Here is a 21389-nt window from a genome sequence, read left to right on the forward strand (position 1 = left end):
TACTGATGGTCAGAATATAAAAGATGTAATTTGTAGTAGGTATTTTTTGCAGTGGGTAGACAAAGAAATTCATGCATTCGTGGGCGTTGTTGTTTGTATACGCGTGTTTAAAATCTAAACGTGCTCGCCCAACACCCCGAACGCTCGGTCCTAATACTTAATTGTTATTCACTTCGTGGTAATAGGCATGTGTAGAATGTTACGATGACACATCTCATCTCTTACATTCTGACTACCGAACTTATCAATAATGCATGGTTTTCAGTGCAAGAATTTTAATCGTTTTGTAACCTAACTTGCATTTAGCACAATAATATAATTATGTTGATGCATTGGAGCCGGAACTATGTGTATATTGCAAAACTCTGAAACTCCTATGTCAGTCTTCGACATAAATTTTAATTTCACCTACCGCGAGTTGATTAATTTAGTATTCATAAGTAACTACATCAATGTTTTGACATTTTCTTTGTGCATTAGAAAATTATTCCATCTATTGCGACAACAAATAAAAGTAGCTGGACTACTTTTTTTACTATGTCTGCAGTAAACAGAGATCATAAAAAGACAATAGTGATAATGTAGACAATTTGAATAACTTATAACAATTTTAGTTTAGTTAGATCAATTCCACTGACTTATTCCAGATATTGATTTCCAGTATTAAGAAATGATTTGTGATAAAAGTATTTATATAACCTTAAGTATAAAATTTTCCTATTATTTGCCTACATTAAAGACGTAGTTTGTAAAAGTGTTGATCATTCCTAAAATTTAATTCGAATACTGTTTAAATTTACGTGGGTATTAATTTATCACTTTTAAAAAGTAGACTAAATTACTTTAAACACGCGCTCAAAGGCCAATCTGAGTGCTATATGTATTTATTATTCAGATGTTAAAATGCTCCAACCACCATAATTTACATTCCTAAACACGTCGTAGGCTTATGTGATGCATATTGAATAAAGACAAGATGTGCCTATCATTTGATAGTTATGTGGTACAATACAATATAAAGCAATTTAACTGAGCTATAATTTATGTGAACGCCATATTAGTTTAGGGTAATGTTATTTGTTGTGAGTTGTTGTTAGCTTTATAATAGGCACTTGAAACTGTCCTTCATAAAAAATATAGGATTGATTGACAATTCGACATTTCAGAAAACACTAATTTCACGAGGATATTGTTTACCTAATAATAAATCAAAAAATATTCAGAAACGGTAATTTAAATTTGTATAACATTTTATATTTAACGTAAGTTTATATACATATCTTAGACGTGCGACCCAAGACTTATAGGTATGTGTACTTATACGATAGATGTTGTTATAGTAGGTTTAGATTTGCCACAGGTTTAAGTGTGATAGGGATAGAGTAATTTAGATTTTCTTAATCAGTTTCTCGTTCATTAATTGCTCGAAGAACAAGAAGTAACAATACCATTACTGAGATGTACAGTGAGATAATAAATATACAAAAGTTTGAAGCTTTGTTTGATTTCAGTCCCATATAGTTTAGGTGATCCTAGGTCGTTTCGAGCCGCGCGGATCTTCGAGTTCGGAGCGACGGCCCCAGGTGAATCTCGTCTCCCCCGCCCTCCCCGCCGGCGCACTACAGCCGCGCTGTCCTGTTACAGACGAGGAGGCGTCGCTGCAGCTGGGCGCGGGCGGGCGGCTGCGGGCCAGCGGCGCGTCGTGGAGCGGCTCCGCGCCCGCCTCGCCCGGCGCCACGCCGCTCGCCGCGCGCCGCGCCGCCTCCTCGCTCCGCGCCCGCGACCGCGACCGCCGCGCGCCGCCCAACGTCACCTTCAACGTCGAGCACGAGGACGACGACGACGGCCGCCCCATCACCTTCAGCGCGCGCCCGCTCTCCCTCCTCGGCGCCCCGGACCCCGGCGACGAGCCCGTCCAGGACCCGAAGCTCGGCAACCTCCGCAAGACCGCCGACATTCTCAGGAAGGTGAGCTCGGCGGAGAAGCTGACGCGGTTGAAGGACAAGATCCTGTCGCGCGACCGGAGTCCGGCGCGCGAGGAGACCGGCAGCGACGACGAGTCGGCGCCGCTCGTCGCGTCCGAGCCGACCACGGCCGCCGGCTCGCCGGCCCCCGGCGGCCGCGCCGGGCCCCTCCGCGTCGATGTGCGGCGACCGCAGCCTGCCCGACGTGTCGGCCAGCACGGACTTCTCGCCGCGGTCCGACGTGACGGAGCTGGAGTCGCCGCGCGAGGGCGCCACCGCGTTCGACCTGCTGCCGGAGGGCAAGGGCGACGCGGAGCTGGGCGCGCCGGCGGCGCGGCTGGTGCGCGCGGACAGCGGCGAGGTGTCCAACATGGTGGAGCCGTACAACCTGCGCCTGCTGGCGCGCGGCGCCTCGGACGCGCGGGCGCTGTGGCGCCAGGACGCGCTGGACGCGGGCCCGCCCTGGCCGTGGGACGAGCCCGACTCGGCCGTGTGACTCCGGCGGCGAGCCCCGAGTGCGCCCCTGACTCCGTCCGAGAGACCGACGACCGCCTCGGAGACGAGGCTCAACACTCCGCCTCACCGGTGGTATGCTCGAGCGCCGCGCTACGTGACGCCGACTTTATTCCATTAGTTATCGTATGTTAAATGTAGTTAGAAATTTTGACTTCCTCGACTTAGATTAATTCTAGCTAATATGAACAAGTTCCGAAACGCAATTGAGTACTTAATGTCACAAATAGAGATTACACGAATTATATCGCATTTAAAATGACTACCCAGAATTGTGATATTATACCCGTAAGGATATTAAAAATATATTTGCTGTCAATCGAAATTCTTGGTTGTTTTATTTAATTAACCCTTAAATTAAGACAGGTTCAGTAAAACGCTCTTTAATTATTTTATTTTATTTTAATGGGTCACAGCTATAAAACAGTTAGGTATGCGTATATTTTTGCAAGTATACAACCTGAAACCGTACATTAAAATAAAAGAATGTAAATAAATAGATCAGGGAAGTACAAATTAACAGAATAATTCCCTGCTTCAGGGGTTTCTTCATTGAGTACATAGAGAGCCTCCTTGCTGATTTCATTGATTATAATTATAAATAAATAACGACAAGCAAAAAAAAAATTAAGTAATAGCATCTTAATATTATTTATTTCGATTTCACTGTAACATTATTCCACACTGACGTCCATAATAATAATCTATTATAATATCAACAACATACTAAAACTATCAGTGTTTTTAGAGATCACAAATCGTATCAAAGTTGAAGTACCAGTAATTATTATCAACATTTTTTTAGTACCTGTACTAAGATAAACATATTTCAAAATATTTCTATCAATTTTAATAGGCAATGCAAGTATAAACTCGTATCATGAATATCCAAGGTATTTTTTTGATTTTTGATTGAATACAAATAGTTAAATGTTATAAAACTATAATGTAATAATTACTGATCGAGTTTTTTCCTTGAACTTTTTCACGAGATAAATTCAATGTGCAAGAATTTTCGTGCGTATTTGAAAATCACATTGCGCTTACAAGGAAAGCAGCTATTCGAGCGAAAAAATATGATTACACATGACAAGAAATACATACATATACATATATTAGTTCATAGTAAATTATACATTATTTGAAAACAATTACAGATAATAAGAGCATTCATTTAATGAAAGCGTAATTAATGATAACCTAGAAAAAGCTGCCCCTCTATTTCTTCGATCAAATAGTCTGCTTACGGTTCTATCTACGATTAATCTCGTCGAATATAAATAAACACATCACTGTAAAAAAATCTAATGGCCACCATCGCTACAACTCGACGACCGGATATACCGCTAGAAGGAACATACTACACGGAAGTATATTTACAATAGAGCTAATTTCGATATCTAGAATACTACCAAGCGATAATCGCAACGCGTAGAAACGCTTCCGATTATATGACCTGTATTTTATTGAGGGCGGCGGAGGCGTCCTCTATAGATTTGTCGGGAGGGTCGGGCGTGGCGGCGCGGCCTCGCGTCCCTGGGTCGTCGGGCAGGCCGGCGGGCAGGCCGTCGGGCAGGCCGGCGGGCAGGCCGGCGGGCGGCGGCGCGGTGAGCGCGCTCCACCAGCCCGACAGCGCGCCGCGCGCCTGCGACAGCGCGCCGCCCACCGCCCGCGACGTGGTGGCCACGGCGCGCCCCGTGCTCGCCACCGCCGCCGACACCTTCCGCCCGCCCTCGCTCGTAGACATTGAGCTGGAGATGCATAACCATTCTAAATTATCCCAGGAAAAAATGCAGTCTACGCCAGCTATTAACTTCTAATTTAAATCTTGCAATCGCAAAATGTAGGAAGTAAAATGGCTGTGACAGACGGACGGACGGACATGGCGAAACTATAAGGGTTCCGTTTTTATCTTTTTGGCTGCGCAACGCGGAACCCTAAAAATGTCATACGCGAAAACTATAATAATTAATAGTACACTAGATCAGCTTATACATCAGCGTCTATCTGCTGCCTATCTGTTGACGAAGTACAAATGGCACCGATCAATGGTAAAACTATCTTTTGCGAATAAAAAGGAACAGAGCGACAAGTCTCAGCAAAGCACTCATGATACTTTGTGTTTCTCGGATAATATATAAACGTTATTTTATCATTTATGTGAATCCTTTATCCGAAACAGATAAACTCAGACCAAGATAACTCTGGAGCGATTTTGATAGCAGACAGTGCGCGGGTTATTTTTAACATTAACTTCTATGAAATGGTGACGTTTAAAATAACACTTGCATAGTCTGAGCTATCAAAATCGCTGCAGATTGGTCTGACTCTAATATTTACTTTGAAATGAATATCTCAGTTTTTTAATATAATTCCATCTTATGAAAGAGAAATGAAATAGATTACTTTACGAAACTCGACGATTGACGCCTATTTGACGCCTCGACGATTGACGGGGTGGCTAGTCATGTTAGCCCAACTCTTCAATGAATCCTATCAACCTCAATAATGGGTGACTTATTTCTTCAAATTAAATATACTATTAATACTAGATGTTCTGCGAAGTGGATTTGCAGGTATAGGGTTTTTTTATCTGTCACAATGTATGTGAAAACTGCTCAGTAAAATAACGAAGGAAATCCAACGAAACGTAAAAATGTAGGTAATGCACGAAATAAAATGCGTTTGTCCAGGACAGGACAGCTCATGCAATGTCCCTGATTGGCCTAAATATTCAGCTCGCAGAAAGATTGAAGTAAACAAAAACATACTTTAAGTATACTTATTCGTAAAAATGTAGTAATTAAGTAGATCCACTTACTGCGCGATTTTCAACTTCATGTCAGCCACGGATAACTGCCCGGCGAATGGATGGATCGGCGCCAGATTGGCAAACGCCTCAATGTCACCGTTGTTGGTCGTCTTCAGCCACTGCTGGTACGCGGGCGTGGCTTTGAACGCTGACATGAACTGAGCATTGTACGGGTCGATTTCCCGGCTACCCTCTGTAAAAAATAACCATGTTGGAAGTATCTCAAGTTGTCATAAAAAGTTGAAGTTAAGAGTGAATCCCTACTAATATTATAAATTCAAAAGAATCAAAATTTACTGTCTGTTACCTCTTCACGCTTAAACCGATATAGATGAAATATGGTATGGAGAGATACTTTGAAACCCGGGGAAGACATCGTTCCACGCAGACGAAATTACAGGCATAGGCAGTTAGTTAACCATAACTTGAACACTGTGCTAACGTCTGAGAAATCTTGACAGAGCGACAAAGGATTGCCATTTCTATAGAGACCGTGCGCGTTGGAGGGTCTGCCATCTTTTTGGCTGAATCGGAACAATAAACATGTAAATTTACACGTCACGTGTTTTCTTGTGCATAGTAGGTTCTGCCATCTTGTGGGCTACATTGGAACAAAAAACATCACATTTACGCCTCGCGCCAAAAATCTGACAGCTCCTGTGCTGCCTCCTATAGTTCATGCACGCTCCCTATAGTTGCTAGCTTTGAAGCTGGCCCCCAACGGCTTATCTATTGTCTATTGTTAACTAAATCCGCGCGTGCCACTACCTGCATATAAAATGGTCCGGTCACTTTAACCGGTTATTGAATTACAACTCCTATGGTAATTGAAATAGGATACAAAATGAACAAATGGAAAAATTATTTGCGAATGCTTGTGTGGTCCCTCTACGGTTACTGACCGAGTGCCGGCGAGTCGAACGCTACCAAACCAGTCTAAAATATGTCCTCGATATGCGGAACAAAGGCGCGTTATCGGAGAGCGTACGTACACTGGTTTTTTGAGCGTTGGACTAGCCCGCGCTCTGATGCTAATTAGAATTATACGACCCTTTTTTTCAGGTAGTGGCACCAGTGCCGGATTAAGACATTTTGGTGCCCTAAGCATTTCTAGACCATGGTGCCCCCTCATCAAGATTACATTGAATTTTCTTGGTAAATTGAGTGACGTTTATTGCCGCATTACTTCTGAGAATATAATTTTCAATCCGTTACATCATTTTATCACGGAAATTGACAGAACTGCAGTAGTAATGTTCCAAGATGTAGGTAAGGTCAAGTGTAAGCAATTTCGAAGACCGTGCTTCGCATCAGTCCGGAGGCCAAGCCAACCATGGTCCAAGTGTAAATGAAGACGTAAGACATAGGCAGTATTCCGCACAGGATTTTGCAACCTCTAGAGCTTTCCTGCGAGCTCATTCATGTGAGGGCAAAGGCCGAGCTTCAGTAGGGGCTTAGCCATTGGCCATTGGTTTTTGTCAGAACAAGTACCAATGGCCACAAATGTCTTAAATACTTACCAAATTATTGTTTACGAAAACGGGACTTAATAGGGTAAGTTTTTAAATTACCTCTTACCCGACGTTTCAAGGACGGCGTTGTCCCCATGGTCTCGGAGAAGACTGTGTAAAGTCGACATTATTATTTTGACGTTGGAGGTAATTTTAGAACTTAATCAAAAGCGAATAAGTCCCGTTTTCTTAAATAATAATGTGTCACAATTAGGCCAATACAATTAGATTTTTTCGACCTAAAAGTACGTGTAATCCGAGTTTGCTCCATTCCAGGAGGTGTGCATAAATGTTTCCTCTTTTTCAGTTTTTTTGCTTGTAAATCAAAAACGGTACGGCCGACGGAAAATTTGTTCTAATTACAAGTATTATTAAAATTGATATCTGATCCGAAATGTAATTTAACACATTCACTGCCAGACAAAAAACGGCGCACTACCCCAGAAACCGGTGGTCTATAGCTGCGTACAAAACAAACCGCCCAGCGGGTTGTCCGGCATCTGAACAAAGTTCACGAGCGCCCACCAGGTGGGTTCCTAGCAGTGAATGTGTTAACTATGTTCTTGCAATAAAATATATTGATTGATTGATTGATTTAAGGTACCTTAATATGTATTCGTAGTACCTAAATTGTAAAAAAGGTCGACATTTTTTATTTTTGGTAAAATCAGGTTAATAATCCGAAAACGCTTTCTTACCAGTGTCTGATCCACCAAGTGCTATTGTAATTGATAGTGGGTTTCTGCTACATCGAGTGGTTTGGCAATCCAAAGGAAAAAATTATGTCCTAAGGATCCCAAAATGTATGCACACCTCCTGGGATAGAGCAAACTGGGATTACACGCATTTAGGACCAAATTCCAGCTTGCTGGGAATTAATTCCTCAAAACGCTATTTTCGGATCTAATTTGATTGGCCTAAATCGTTAAGGTTTAAATCAGTGTTTTTTAAAGGCAAAGTCTAAGGCTGAATGCGCGGAGCGTTCGATCAGCGCTTACGGATGAGGCCAAAGGTCGAGCTGGAAGAAAGCAAGGCTTGAATTTGACCAATGGCGAGGTATGAATAGCTGGACGTCCGGAGCGTCCGATCGCGGCGCGTTATCATATAATACACTAATGGCGAGGTGTGAGCAAGGCAGCCCAGCTGCGAAAGAGGACTGCATGGATTTGGATCCATGGCCAAGCGAAAGTGGGGCAGTTTGCAATAAGTAGAAGGCCTGGCGTCGCATAAGACCTAACGCCGAACTGCAAAAGAGTGGCTTGAAATCGCACCTATGTAATCACGATCCTCCTACTGCTCGGCCTTTGCCTTAACTCGAAAGCGCAACTTGATAAGATGCTTTTGTTTTTCGGCCTTCGCAGGGCCCTTTATTACATTTTGACAATTAGGTCGCAGGGATCGCGGCTCTGCAGCAACTCGGCCTGGCCGACACATCTGGTGTTCAAGAGACCAAAATACGCTACAAAATCGGTAATCTACGTCGAGAAAATCGGTTGGCCACAAGCCCGATGGTAAGATTTTTTGGCCATGAGCTTTGATGGCCTCCGCGTAAGGTTGTAGATGTGCTTGCGTGTACCCACTCTCTTACGACCCTTCGTTATTAGATGGTTACTTGCACACGTATCAAAAAGTTTCGTGTACATAAGTACTACACTACGACTGCGATGCTGATGCAGCCTGCGCGTTTTTTTTTCCTATGATTTTGGTGCCCCCCTAGACGTGGTGCCCTAAGCAAGTGCTTATTTTGCTTAATGGTTAATCCGGCACTGAGTGGCACGCGCGGCTTTAGTTAACAATTAGACAAAAGATTAGTAGGGGTCAGCTACAAACCTAACGACTATACTAGTATACTACATGCAACACTCGCAACAGTATCTAAATTCGAACTTTCATCTCTTCTTTTGTACAAAATAAAACTATTAAGCTTCTGGGAATTATATCTCAAAAAAAACTTGAGAGCGCGTTTGAGGATTCCCGCTAACGAAACAGGCGCCATCTAACAGGAGATTTATTATACGAACAAGTACAGTTAGTGATCATCCTAAGACCAATCTTGATAGCGCGATTCAGACTTAGTTTAACAAAACAACGACATCTAGCAGGACACTGGTAAACTTAAGAAGTAGTTTCAATGGGGTTATAGGGAACGTGCGCGTTGGAGGGTCTGCCATCTTGTGGCCTGAATCGGAACCATAAACATGCACATGTACACGTCACGTGTTTTCTTGTGCATAGTAGGTTCTGCCATCTTGTGGGCTACATCGGAACAAAAACATCACATTTACGCCTCGCGCCAAAAATCTGACGGCTCCTGTGCTGCCTTCATGCACGCTCCTTATCCTAAGAAAAATCTTAATAGCGCGATTTAGGATTTTCGCTTAATGAAACAGCGCCATCTAGTAGAAGATTGGTAATTTAAAGAAGTAAAGTTTGAATTTGGGGTTATTAATGTTATTATCCCAAGAAAATATTAATAGAGCGTTTCAGGATTTTCGCTTGACGAAACAGCGACATCTAGCAGGAGATGCAAATCAAACAAGTAAACTAAAGTCTTTATGCCAAAAAAGATCTTTACAGTACATATGGGGCTACTTTATAGCACTAGTGCGAGAAGTAGCATATTACGTTACTGTGTCGAACATTTAAAGGGCCATATGTACTGTAAAACGTTGTACGATACATGTGCGAATAGGTAATTCGCAACTCGTGTCGATTTAAAACACTCCCTTCGGTCGTGTTTTAATTTATCGCCACTCGTTTCGAATTTCCTATTTTTCGCACTTGTATCGTAATGTACTATATTAGCGCGATTTAAGGTTTTTACTGAATAAAACAATGCCATCTAGCAAAAGATTAATAAATGAATATAGTTTGAATCTGTAGTCATTATCCCACGAAAAATCTTGCTAGCGCGATTCAGAATTTAAGCTCGATGGAACAGCGCCATCTACCACGAGATTTTGAAACTAAACATGTTTGTACTGGTCTGGTGTCATTTTCCTAAGAAAAATATTGATATATAAGCGTTATTAAGAATTTTTATTTAGCACACGGACCACGGACAATCTAACATGCAATTGGGTAAATCTACACAATATGTACAAGTTTAAAATTACCTGGCAGTAAAGATGTCCTTAAAAGATAAATTAAGTAGCTGGCAAATTGGTCTCGTATCCACGCGTCGCCCTGCGAAGCGCCGTGCCGCACCACGTGGTCAGCAAACCTCAGGTCTTCCGTCCCGAGCGCCAACTGTCTTCGCAGCATCAAATCCCCTGTTTCTATCCTCATCTCATTCAGCTCCACGAGCACATCGAACAACTGACGTTTCTGTTTAAATAAAACATTAGATGCACCCACTACGAAACCCTGAACGGCTGCATCTGATAAAAGGTCTAAGTATTGTAGAGATAAGTACGGTAAGCAGAGGTAACCATCCTCGAAAAGTGATAATGGAAGCCCGCATTCAGCTTGGTCAATCTGACTTGTTAAGTTGTATAAGCCATCTACGCTCATATCTCTAGCCATAGTTGGACTTTGCTGGGCTTCAACTAGTGGTTTTTGCGTTTTGTACTTTTCTCCAACGCTGTGACATTTTTCTCTGCTAGCTAAGTCTTGTCTGTCAACATCTGCTAGGAGCGTTTCATCAAAACTCTGCCGGCTAACTCTATCCTTTTCTTCCATTAAATTTTCTGATTCTTTAGACGTAAGTTCGTCATCTATTTGAATGGAACCGTTTACATACGGCTCGTTCATGATGTCGGTTGCGGTGTCAACAATGTCTTCCGACTTGTTATCTGGGGCCATAGGGATGGGAGATAATGGCCTGGACAATCTGAAAAGATAAGAATGGCTGATAATTCATGTAAGTCATTTAAAAACAAACATTGGAAATGACGCATTTGTTTGAGTTACGTGCGTAAATCAAGCAATAGATTTTGAAATGTACACCTTTACAAGAATGCAAACAAAGAACTATCACTTGAAATGTATTCCTAAAGTTTTCGACTACATTATCCTAGCAACTTTAGCTTGCTTAGCGGTGGTGTGCCACGCCACCTGGCACAATTCCGATTATCAGTAATTTACGTTTACAGGGCCAAAAGCCATTTCACTTTGGTGTCCGTCAGTCTGTCTGTCTCTGTGTCTGTCCGTCTGTCCATCTGTATGTCCAGACCCTTTATCTCAGGAACGCGTGGAGGTATCGATTCGAAATTAAAAGCATATACTCAGGTCTAAGTCTCTTGACACTGTGAAAAGGTAAGAAAGCTATGTAAGTTAACGTTAAAAAAAGATGCGGCCGTTTATGCCGCAAAAAACGTATATTTGGACACTCTCAAGCAAATCAAATTGATAAGGTATTTTCCATTCCCCTATAACTATGACATTTGGCAAGGAATACAGTCTTATACTACAAGTATAGGGAATAATTTTAAAACCATACATTTGTAATGAAATCATAAATTCTTAACTATTTATAATGTACCTTCAAATTTGTACGGAACCCTCGGTGGGCTAGTCCACCTCGCACTTGTCCGGTTTTTTAAGATCAAAGATTATTTGCGCCAAACTCTCAGTAGTGGAACGTAAAAGATGTCATTGAGTTCAATAGCCTTTTGCAGATTTACGTATCAGATCAGACTGTTGTTTGTGGTTGGTGTAACTGGGTCTAATAGATTCGCATGAAAAAAACATAGGTTGCCCTGTCAACGTCATACTATGATTCGGCGACCGCATTAGGTTAATGACCGGGTGTGTTTGCACCCTGCCGCATGAGGGATGCTCTGTAGTGTGTACGCACACGACATTGGCGGCCTTGCCCAGCCCGTGCTCCAGGCAGCGCGGCAGCAGCGACACCAGCGTGAGCAGCGCGGCCGACAGCGGCCCGGCCGGCGCGCCGTACACCAGCACCCGGCGCCGGAGCAGCAGCAGCTTGAACAGCAGCAACGCCTTGTGCCGCCACGACTCCACTAGCCGGAGAACTGATAAACCTAAAATCATACATTTATTATAACAATGCCCGACATGCCCGTGGTAAATTATTGTACACTATACAACATATATACATTTCAAGTGTTCACATAACATATGTGGCCGTACAATGGTATCGCTGCAGTTGTTAAATTGCCTGTGATATTTTATTGTAACTATGACTATAAAAACGTTAATGTTGACCAAATTTAATATTCCTGTAGCATCTTTATCTTAATATGACAAACAAAAGTAAAACAACCACAAAACTAATTGCTGCTATTACAAAAATACCATAATTTAGACACTCCTAAATGTTGAATTGTATGTTATTAATTGTAATATATTCCCAAAAACTATTATGATTATAAATGTATCAATAAAATGTTTAATGACATTAAAGTACCATGTTTTGATCAACTTTTATAATTATAATATGGAACTATAATTTTAATATTGTGAACTGTACAAGTGTACAGATTAGATAGGTAAATAAATACAAAATATTATATTCATGCAATGTTATCACAAAATATTTTGTATCCCTAACCATGCTTGAATTACATTAGCCATTACTTCCCTTACCTACGTGTTGAAATCATGAATGAGTCATGTGTAGGAAAAGCAAATTACCATTTAATCTAGCTTTAATGCCAGCTATATTTCATGAATGTGATATACTTAGATTAATAAATATATTTAAGCCACTTTTAACACGAGAACAACACATTACTTCCTTTTACAAGCTTTTATTTAACTTGCAATGTTTGTTTATAATATGTGGCATTATCTATGAAAAGGGACCTTATTGTCGATGGCGCTTACGCCATCCATATTTGTATCGGAGCATCGTTTATGACGGCGGAAGCGCCATCGACAATAAGGTCCCTTTCCATAGATAACGTCACATATGTTTGTTCAGGCCAAATCTTGAGTTAATTAGACCGATATCCATACTCACTATACTCTATGCCACTTCCCATTACTCAATTGAGCTGAAATTTCACATACATATGTAAATGTAACTGTTGGTGGTAAATTGATAATGCTATCTTATCTCCAAGCTGCTCCCTCTGATCTGATGGGCATAGGAGATGGTCATAGGAACTCTATGATAAAATAATGCAACCTTGTTGTGTTTAGGGATGTTTGACTTGTATCCATGAGTATTCGTTGACTGTTGAAAGAAAAGTGCAGTCGGCAATAAAAGCTTGTATCAAAAATGTTATTTATGACAAAAACTTATTACCTATGATAAGAAAAGAACAGAACAGAAGGTGGACAAAGTTTCAATTGGTTCGTTAATTTACAGTTTTCTGTAAAGGATTTGTAATACATAAATAGTTCTTAGGTAAGTTTTAGCTTAGTAGATAGTGTCGTAAGACTGCTGTTTTATATTAATAACCTGTTTTGTAAATAGTAGTATAACTATAAGGTGGCAAAGAGGGATATCCTGAGCCCAATGCCCCCATTTAAGGGGTTTGCCACAGTCAGTGAAACTGCTCATTTGGGTTCTGTTTTGTAAATAGTAGTATAACTATAAGGTGGCAAAGAGGGATATCCTGAGCCCAATGCCCCCATTTAAGGGGTTTGCCACAGTCAGTGAAACTGCTCATTTGGGTTCTCGTATGTGTCTTTTATCTTAATGAATGTTTTAAATATACATAATTTTGACTCTTGGAGACCCTATACATCTCTAAGGATAATTTGATAAACTATACAATCATTTAGTTCTGACACTTAAGAGATATTTAGACCTCTGATAATTTTAGATTTTTTTTTGTATCTGTTTGTGTTTCTTATTATTATTGTTAAGTTATTTTTGTAATTCGACATTTAGAACCGTTATACAGCTTCTTTTTTTTTTATACCACGACGTTGGCAAACAAGCATACGGCCCACCTGATGGTAAGCAGTCACTGCCGCCCATGGACGCCTGCAACTCCAGAGGTGTTACATGCGCGTTGCTGACCCTTTAAAAACCTGTACACTCCTTTTTTGAAGAACCCCATACTGTAGACCCTCGAAAAAACCTCGGAAGGGAGCTCATTCCACAGCCGGAATTATAATCGGAATTACTATCTCTAAGTAATAACAATACTTTAGTTTGCATTAATATTTTCAGTTAACTGTATTGTATAATTGGTTATGTGCTTGTTTTTGCTTGTATGAAAATTCCATGTTGACATGTAAAAGTGCCCTTGTGGCCTATTTGCTGAATAAATATTGAAGTTGAAGTCCTCAATTATGCCACTGTTTTTAATCAAATATAATAACCATTATAACCAATGTGAACTTACCTTCTAGTGTTTGATCAATCTGAACAGGGCAGCTGTTGAGGTGCTTGTATGCATCTTCCAGAAGCTTGGTCTGTGAGAAGTCTCCCTGCAGGAACCATGCTCTCACTACCAGTTCCATCTTCACCGCCAGCCGCCCAAACAGGGGGGATTGGCACACAACACAGACACTCTTTTGAACTGAACTCCTGGTCATGTCTTCTGTTTTTTGTACTACTTGCTGAAACATTACAATTGTATCATTTTATTTAAATATTTATTCTTACTAGCCACTCACTTGCTTTTGGTAACTGTGGTTACCAGATGTCACCCTTATTTTATTATAATAATAGAAGTCACTGAAAAATATGAAGCAAGTGAGTGGCTAGATAGTATTACAAGATTGTGTAATGGGACATACATGGTGTTTTTATAAAACTTTGTGTTTTTGGCATATGGCTGTAAATTTAAGGAAACTAAATGACATACCTAGTTGGTTAACTAAGTTCTGTTACTCGATTTGCAACCTCGTTATTTCCGTTAAAACAAATGCTACCGAAAAATAAAAAATAACAATGTGGTGGATTTGTGAGCTATAATTATATACCACACATAACGCTTATCTCGTCGTATCTATAATGAATTGGGGCCTAAAAGAGAATTGTATCGCAGTAATTGGATTGCACAAATGTGGGCACCGGCCAAACATGATTTTGAAGTTGCTTGAAAACCTAAAAATCAACAAACAATTTGTTTATCGCACAATTAATAGATACAATAGTACTCAGAGCTTCTGCTCTTATGTGATGATTTGGCTGGGTGTGTCCTACTCGGGCTAACACATGTTCATTTCTGTGAAAAAGGTGTGAAAACTGGGGCCAAAGTTTACCAGGAAACCGTTCTCGAACCAATAGTGAAGCCCTTAAGCCACACCCTATTTGAAAACCAGCCATGGGTCTTTCAACAGGACTCAGCTCCTGCACATAAGACAAAAACAACTCAAGCCTGGTTTCGAAGGAACAAAATTGACTTTGTTGCCCACTAAGACTGGCCATCCTCCAGCCCATACTTTAACCCCCTGGATTATGCCATATGGCAGGTTATTGAGCAGAAAGCCTGTGCTAAACTCCACACAAATCTTGACTGCCTCAAGCGGGATATAGTTAAGACAGTGACGGAATTAGACATGACAATCGTGCGTACCGCTATTGATGACTGGCCTTGTCGTTTGACGGCCTGTGCAAAGGCCAGAGGAGGCCATTTTACAAGCTTTTATTTACTTTCACCTGACCGTTGTCTGTTTGTAATCAAATCTTGCAAGTTAAATTTGATCCACTTCCCGGTTTCCGATTGAGCTGAAAATTTGCATACATATGTAAGTCGGGTGACAATGCAATATTATGGTACCATCGAGCTGATCTGACGATAGAGACAAGAAGTGGACATAGGAACTCTGTGATAAAACAACACAACCTAATTGTGTTTGGGGTTTTTAGAATTTTTGAATGATATTGTCATATGTAATTCCTGATTTTGTGTACTTCATTTTAATATATAGTTTATTCAACTTTCGTTCATATATTTTATGTAAATAAAGATTATTGCAGTAAAAGAATTTAGTGACCAACTAGGTAGTTAAAGTTTATACATTTTTAATTTTATTTTGAAATGCTGCATATAGCGTTTATGTTACACTGGCATTATAATCTTACTCAACCAAACAAATGAAAACTATGATATATTAATGTAATTTTGAAAATTATTAGCCTGAGATTGTATTTAAGTTTGGTGACAAATATATGAACTCATATTTAACACAAATCGATATGGAATCAGGCTCTAAGACAAGTGTACATGCTTGTAAAGGCCACATTAGATAAGTTATAGATTAACTTCAAAATGGAGTTAATTAGAATACCTGTCTTTGTGAAATTAACTTAATTTAAACTGAGGAAAAAAATGTGTATAAAAAAATCTTCTTACAATGTATGTAATATACTACTACTAGGGTAACCTTCTCTATTATTTATTGGGTGTAAATAATATTATTTATGAGAATGAATGAAGTTAATTATATTCAGTGTTGCATGTACAAAATCAGTGTAAATGTCATTTACATAACAAATAAAATTCAAATTAAAAACCTATTTGTTGATGACCTTAATTACCATAACCACAGTGAGTATTAACATGAAGAGGAAGTAAATACCTCTATTGGGATTTGCCGGAAACAGGATATTGCATACACAGTATGGGCTGGCTCAGTTAGCCCTGGTAGGTGGAAAAATATAGTGTCAGATAGGTAATTATGTGAACCATCAGGCAACGCCAATGCTGGAAGATGCCGCCATGCCGAGGGCAGCTCATTGGGTCGGCCAGGGACCAACTCAGGGTAACAGTGCTCCACCTACAAAATAAAATATATCCATACATCCTGATGATAACTTGGGTCTGAACTTAAAATCCAGTGAACCCAAACTAAGTATGAAACACTCCGTCATAAAGCTTGAAGCTTGGCAGATACAGACTTCGCGAAGGGAGTGATTTTCAGCAAGTGTGATCTTGGATTTCATTAATAATTAATAAGCATAGTCCTTAAACGTCTAGAGCACTAAATTAATCAAGGACTCTTCACGAAAACATTATTGATTAATCCTCGACGCCTACACTTACCTGGCAGCCTCTTTTATGGTGAAAACCCACAACTATTATATTGAGCACTGGCTCATTTATACAGGACATGATGTTGTCTATTATTTTCATGGGGATTTGATGATTAGGGCATTTTCAGATGTATTTTTTTTACAAAAACAAGGAATTTAGTACTCGTCGCACAATCAAAGAATGACAGCAAAGCAGCACAGATAACTTTTTTTTTGGCCCGATCATAAGTCAGTGTTGCCGGTAAAGGTCCTAACATGCTAAAGCGGTTATTACACTGTCCAACATTTCATCACATACATCAAAAGATATCCTTCAATCTTATTGTATGAATCGCGGGCGAAAGCCTAGCGGCTTAACGATGTTGGCGAGTGATTTGCGCTCCAAATGCGAGTATCGATGATCGCTTGGAAACCTCATTTATTTTTATTGTAAATGAAAAGACAAAAGATGTCGCTACTAATCAAATGTAAGCTGTCGTCAAAGAAATGAATAAAAAAAAAAGCGGCCAAGTGCGAGTCGGACTCGCCCATGAAGGGTTCCTTTATGACGTATTAAAAAAAACTACTTACTAGATCTCGTTCAACATTGTACCACTGGGACACACATTTTACCACTTTGGTAGTGTCTCTCGCGCAAACTATTCAGTTTAGAAAAAAATGATATTAGAAACCTCAATATCATTTTTAAAGACCTATCCATAGATACCCCACACGTATGGGTTTGATGAAAAAATATTTTTTGAGTTTCAGTTCTAAGTATGGGGAACCCCCAAAATTTATTGTTTTTTTTTTCTATTTTTGTGTGAAAATCTTAATGCGGTTCATAGAATACATCCACTTACTAAGTTTGAACAGTACAGCTCTTATAGTTTCGGAAAAAAGTGGCTGTGACAGAATCGAACAGACAGACGGACATGACGAATCTATAAGGGTTCCGTTTTTTGCCATTTGGCTACGGAACCCTAAAAACGTATAGTCCCGCAAAATTAAGAGTAATCTTTTGCATAATATTTTCAAAAAAACCGATATATTCAAATTAAAACACAAAAATAATCCAAATGTGAATTACTTATTTCCGGAAAATTATAGCCCGTCAAACAACTTTGTCGGTAGATAAATGCACGAAATTCAAATTTGCTATGGGACGTTATCAAGACCAATCAAGACGTTATTCCTTCGCCAGTACATTTTTTAAATTTGCCGCCTTTTTCTACGGAGTGAATGGCTTGACAGACTGTAATAAAATTAATTGTTCTTTAGTAATTTTGTTTGGCAACATTGAACTACTTCCGAATACTATTATCAAATAATGAATAAACATGAAATAAACACATGTAACCCATTACATTTACAATGATTAATAAATTTAAAAGTAACAAATTAAAAATATTTAAACAAACTGCAGCTTACTTCGTCTTTATTCTTTTTCCGGTATCATTCTTGTTTGATCTTGATTGTCATATGTTGACAATTTCACACAGGAACTGTCAAGAGGTCGCATTAACCTATTATGTTGTCTATTGTGTATTTTCGGTGTACGTCTGAGTACCATTGACTCTATTGATAATCTGTTTCTGTTATTCTATAATAATTGGAGTTGAAACTAAGTGCAGAACTGTTAATTGTTTTATTTTTGATGCGTTATCAATTACAATAGTGCAAAAACGATATGTATTTAGATGCCTTAACATAAGTTAATGTTTATTTGTTACACATTGAAGTGTTGCAGAGGAAATTTTCCCTAATGAAAATTGACCATTTCGTCGCCATTTTCGCACGTAATGCACTGAAATATCATTGAATTGGTGAAAGAACTCGTACATATATTGTGCAACTTGTTGACTGCAGGAACTACATAATTTAATCGAGTTCATAGTTCTGGATTTTAAGGTTAGTATAAAAATATACAATATTTTGCTATGATCCTGTTATATTTCATAATTCAGGTACTTGAATATGTTGATACTTCCACGATATTTAATGTATTTAGCATTTAAACATGTAAACTTAATTACCTTTAATAGGTTTTGACAAGTTAAAGACCTACATGGTAGATGTTTTATCCACACCTACCCGTTTTTTTTAATATGTAACATGCATAGAGGTTTTCGGAACTACCTGGATGATATCACCTTCATTTGTTTAGTCACAATATAACAGTTTTATATTTATGTAATTTGGTCCATTCAGTGCCTTCAAGAATCAGTTCAATGTTATATATTTTTACCTAAAATATGTGTGATGCTGATCCAATATTTAGGATTTTGAAAAATAAAGTTGATATTGCTATACTTAACTTTTATTGAGGTAGATGTGCGCACCATGTCAAGTTTACCACTTCCAGGTATATTGCTTACATTATAAAGTAGATGAAGCATGATTTGAGATACTGGAAATCTAATTATCATGTATACATTGGTAGAATTGTTGTTTATGGACTTCTTATTTGTCATGTATTCTCCAAACACAATTCCAAGAACTAACATGGGGACTTTTTGGGAACACATTTTTCATACATACTTAGCCTTTTTTTGTCAACTTCCACTGCCAATCTGTTATTGAAGAAGGCTGTTGAAAGAAGGTGAAGTGGAAAATGTTTCAATCACCTTTATTCTGTGAAAATTAACTATCATTTAGGAAATAAAAATTTTTTTATTGAAATAATCTTGCACATAGCAACTGTATCCCTACAGTAAGCTCAGTAAGGCTTATGTATAGTAAAAATCATGTTCCTTATTATAGATTTGTGGGCCCTGGACTCGAAGGCAGTAGTTGAGGATGCTAGCAGGAGAAATACTAAAATTGGCAAAGGAAAATTAAGAGAAAATGCTATTTCACTTTTGTGACTGTCAAATAAACAGACTTATTTTATTAATTATATTTTAAAATATTTTTATCTACTTGAGATTTGGTTCAAACAATCGTGATAACAAAAAAATAAAATATGCAGTCTTGAGGCGCTCCATGGTGAATTCTACTTAGAAGTTATTCTACATTATTTAATTAATATTCAGAGGAGCTGATAATGATCCGCTTGGTAAAGGTCAGCTAATAATAGACTGACCTGTGACCTTACAATTAATTAAATGTCACTTTCTTTACCAGTAAATTTTCTTCGCAGGTCCTCAAACAAGAGGCAATTAAAGTATTGAATTGAAACTTGTAAATTACGATTGTTTTATATGTTTAAAATAGATTACATTACTATTTTAGATTTTACGTATATTTCATGAATGGCCAATGTTAGGTATTTGTTTAACTAGGTATAAGTTTTTATTGGTCTCAGAATTTGTGCTTAAAGATACCATACCTTCCAGAGATTTAAGATTTTATTTTCAAAATTTAAATACAAAACAAACATTTATTCTAGATTTATTGCTCAATCTGGTTGGAAAAACCAAAGTGAGATATGTATGAACTATGAAGTTATTTTTGGGTATTCCAATTTGATAAAGGATCTTTGTTACGTGGGATATTATTACTGACTACGTAATCATTCCATTAGTTAGTTATATTTGAGTGCCATTTTATAGGAATGTTTTTTGTAACTGTATCGAAATTACGAAACTTTCTGTTTAGCATCGTTGGTATTTCCCTACCTAGCCATGACATTAGTTGTTTGTGTTAACAATGAAGTCACATTTATCTACCTACAAGCCTATCTATAGCGCGCCGTATTATTCTATATTCGTGGTTAAGTATGAGTATACATGACACGCCGCATATTAAAATAAACAGTTTGCGTCTGTCGCCTATTCAGGCCGAGTAGGTACACAGTTGTCCTTCAAAACTAAGTGAATACGCGACTTATTTGTGCTTACGATCTTTTTTATACCTGCGCAGTTCCGTTACTCCGTAGGGGCGGCAGCGCCTGTCCTTTGCTCGTTTCCCCCTACTTAGAACTGAGACGTAAATTGCGACCGCAGGTGCACTCAGTAACATTAGCTAACTAATTTAAATAATGATTATTATTAACAAGTGATATGCTTGTATTCCAAATATAAGATACTTACCTGAATTTAACTTCTGCATCAGTTTTAAAAGTTGTTCACAAGTTCCTAACAAAAACTTGTTTCTTGTTCGCAGGATTCAATGGAGAGCTTGTTAGATCCGCAGGCATGACGGAGAAAGTATTATACCCAGGTAAGCTTTTGCAGAAAATAAGGTTGTTGCGTTACCCTTGCTTGAATCATAATAAACCTTAATGACTTATCGTAAAATCTATTTTAGTTTGACTGTTGACTACGTGTCTTCTTTATGGGATTTAGATGTTGGGGAATTTTAGACATCAAATTCAATGTTATGAAGCAGTAATTTTGCGTTTAAAAGTCGACGTCGTAAAATATTTACACCGGATTAAGAAATAGGGAATTAATTTATCAATACGTAATTATAGTTGTTTTGACTGTTTTAAAGACTGATGTTTTAGGAAAAGGAATATGCTACAAAAAAACTTATTGGTTTCAAATTGATCTTGTTTAACAAAACTGCTTCACAGCTTGATAGAGGGTAAAACGTAACATTTAAGAATAAAATAACGAATTATCTTCATAATATCCTTTAGCTGCGATGCACTAACGCACACGTTTGTCATAATTATCACAATTTGCAAGTCTTTGTCAACGTATTTTTGGGCCACCTGTATAGTTCAACTTCTGTTTATGTAAAAAATACCTTAACTA

General features: G+C 38.8%; 2 protein-coding genes across 3 annotated transcripts in view; one reads left to right on the plus strand and one right to left on the minus strand.

The window, feature by feature from the left end:
- The window catches only part of LOC133520936 (kinase D-interacting substrate of 220 kDa B), a 44552-nt gene extending 41953 nt beyond the window's left edge, over positions 1-2599 (plus strand). The window contains 2 exon segments of the mRNA XM_061855644.1: positions 1645-2107; positions 2109-2599. Coding sequence (XP_061711628.1) covers positions 1645-2107; positions 2109-2460 — 815 coding nt within the window. The 3' untranslated portion in view covers positions 2461-2599.
- Positions 2600-2859: 260 nt separating this feature from the next.
- Positions 2860-20852, minus strand: LOC133520928 (late secretory pathway protein AVL9 homolog). 2 transcript variants are annotated; one of them, XM_061855635.1, is made up of 7 exons: positions 20721-20852; positions 16254-16451; positions 14069-14285; positions 11599-11788; positions 9917-10632; positions 5299-5482; positions 2860-4228 (listed from the first exon to the last, which is right to left on the minus strand). In XM_061855635.1, the coding sequence occupies exons 3-7, from the start codon at positions 14259-14261 to the stop codon at positions 3925-3927; spliced, it is 1587 nt and encodes a 528-aa protein (XP_061711619.1). In that variant the 5' UTR covers positions 14262-14285; positions 16254-16451; positions 20721-20852; the 3' UTR covers positions 2860-3924. The 2 variants fall into 2 exon arrangements, with proteins under 2 accessions (XP_061711619.1, XP_061711618.1); XM_061855634.1 differs by lacking the exon at positions 20721-20852 and adding an exon at positions 16718-17674.
- Between the last annotated feature and the right edge of the window lie 537 nt (positions 20853-21389).

This window comes from Cydia pomonella, chromosome 9 (genome assembly GCF_033807575.1).
Source record: "Cydia pomonella isolate Wapato2018A chromosome 9, ilCydPomo1, whole genome shotgun sequence".
NCBI classification, from domain to species: Eukaryota; Metazoa; Arthropoda; class Insecta; order Lepidoptera; family Tortricidae; genus Cydia; species Cydia pomonella.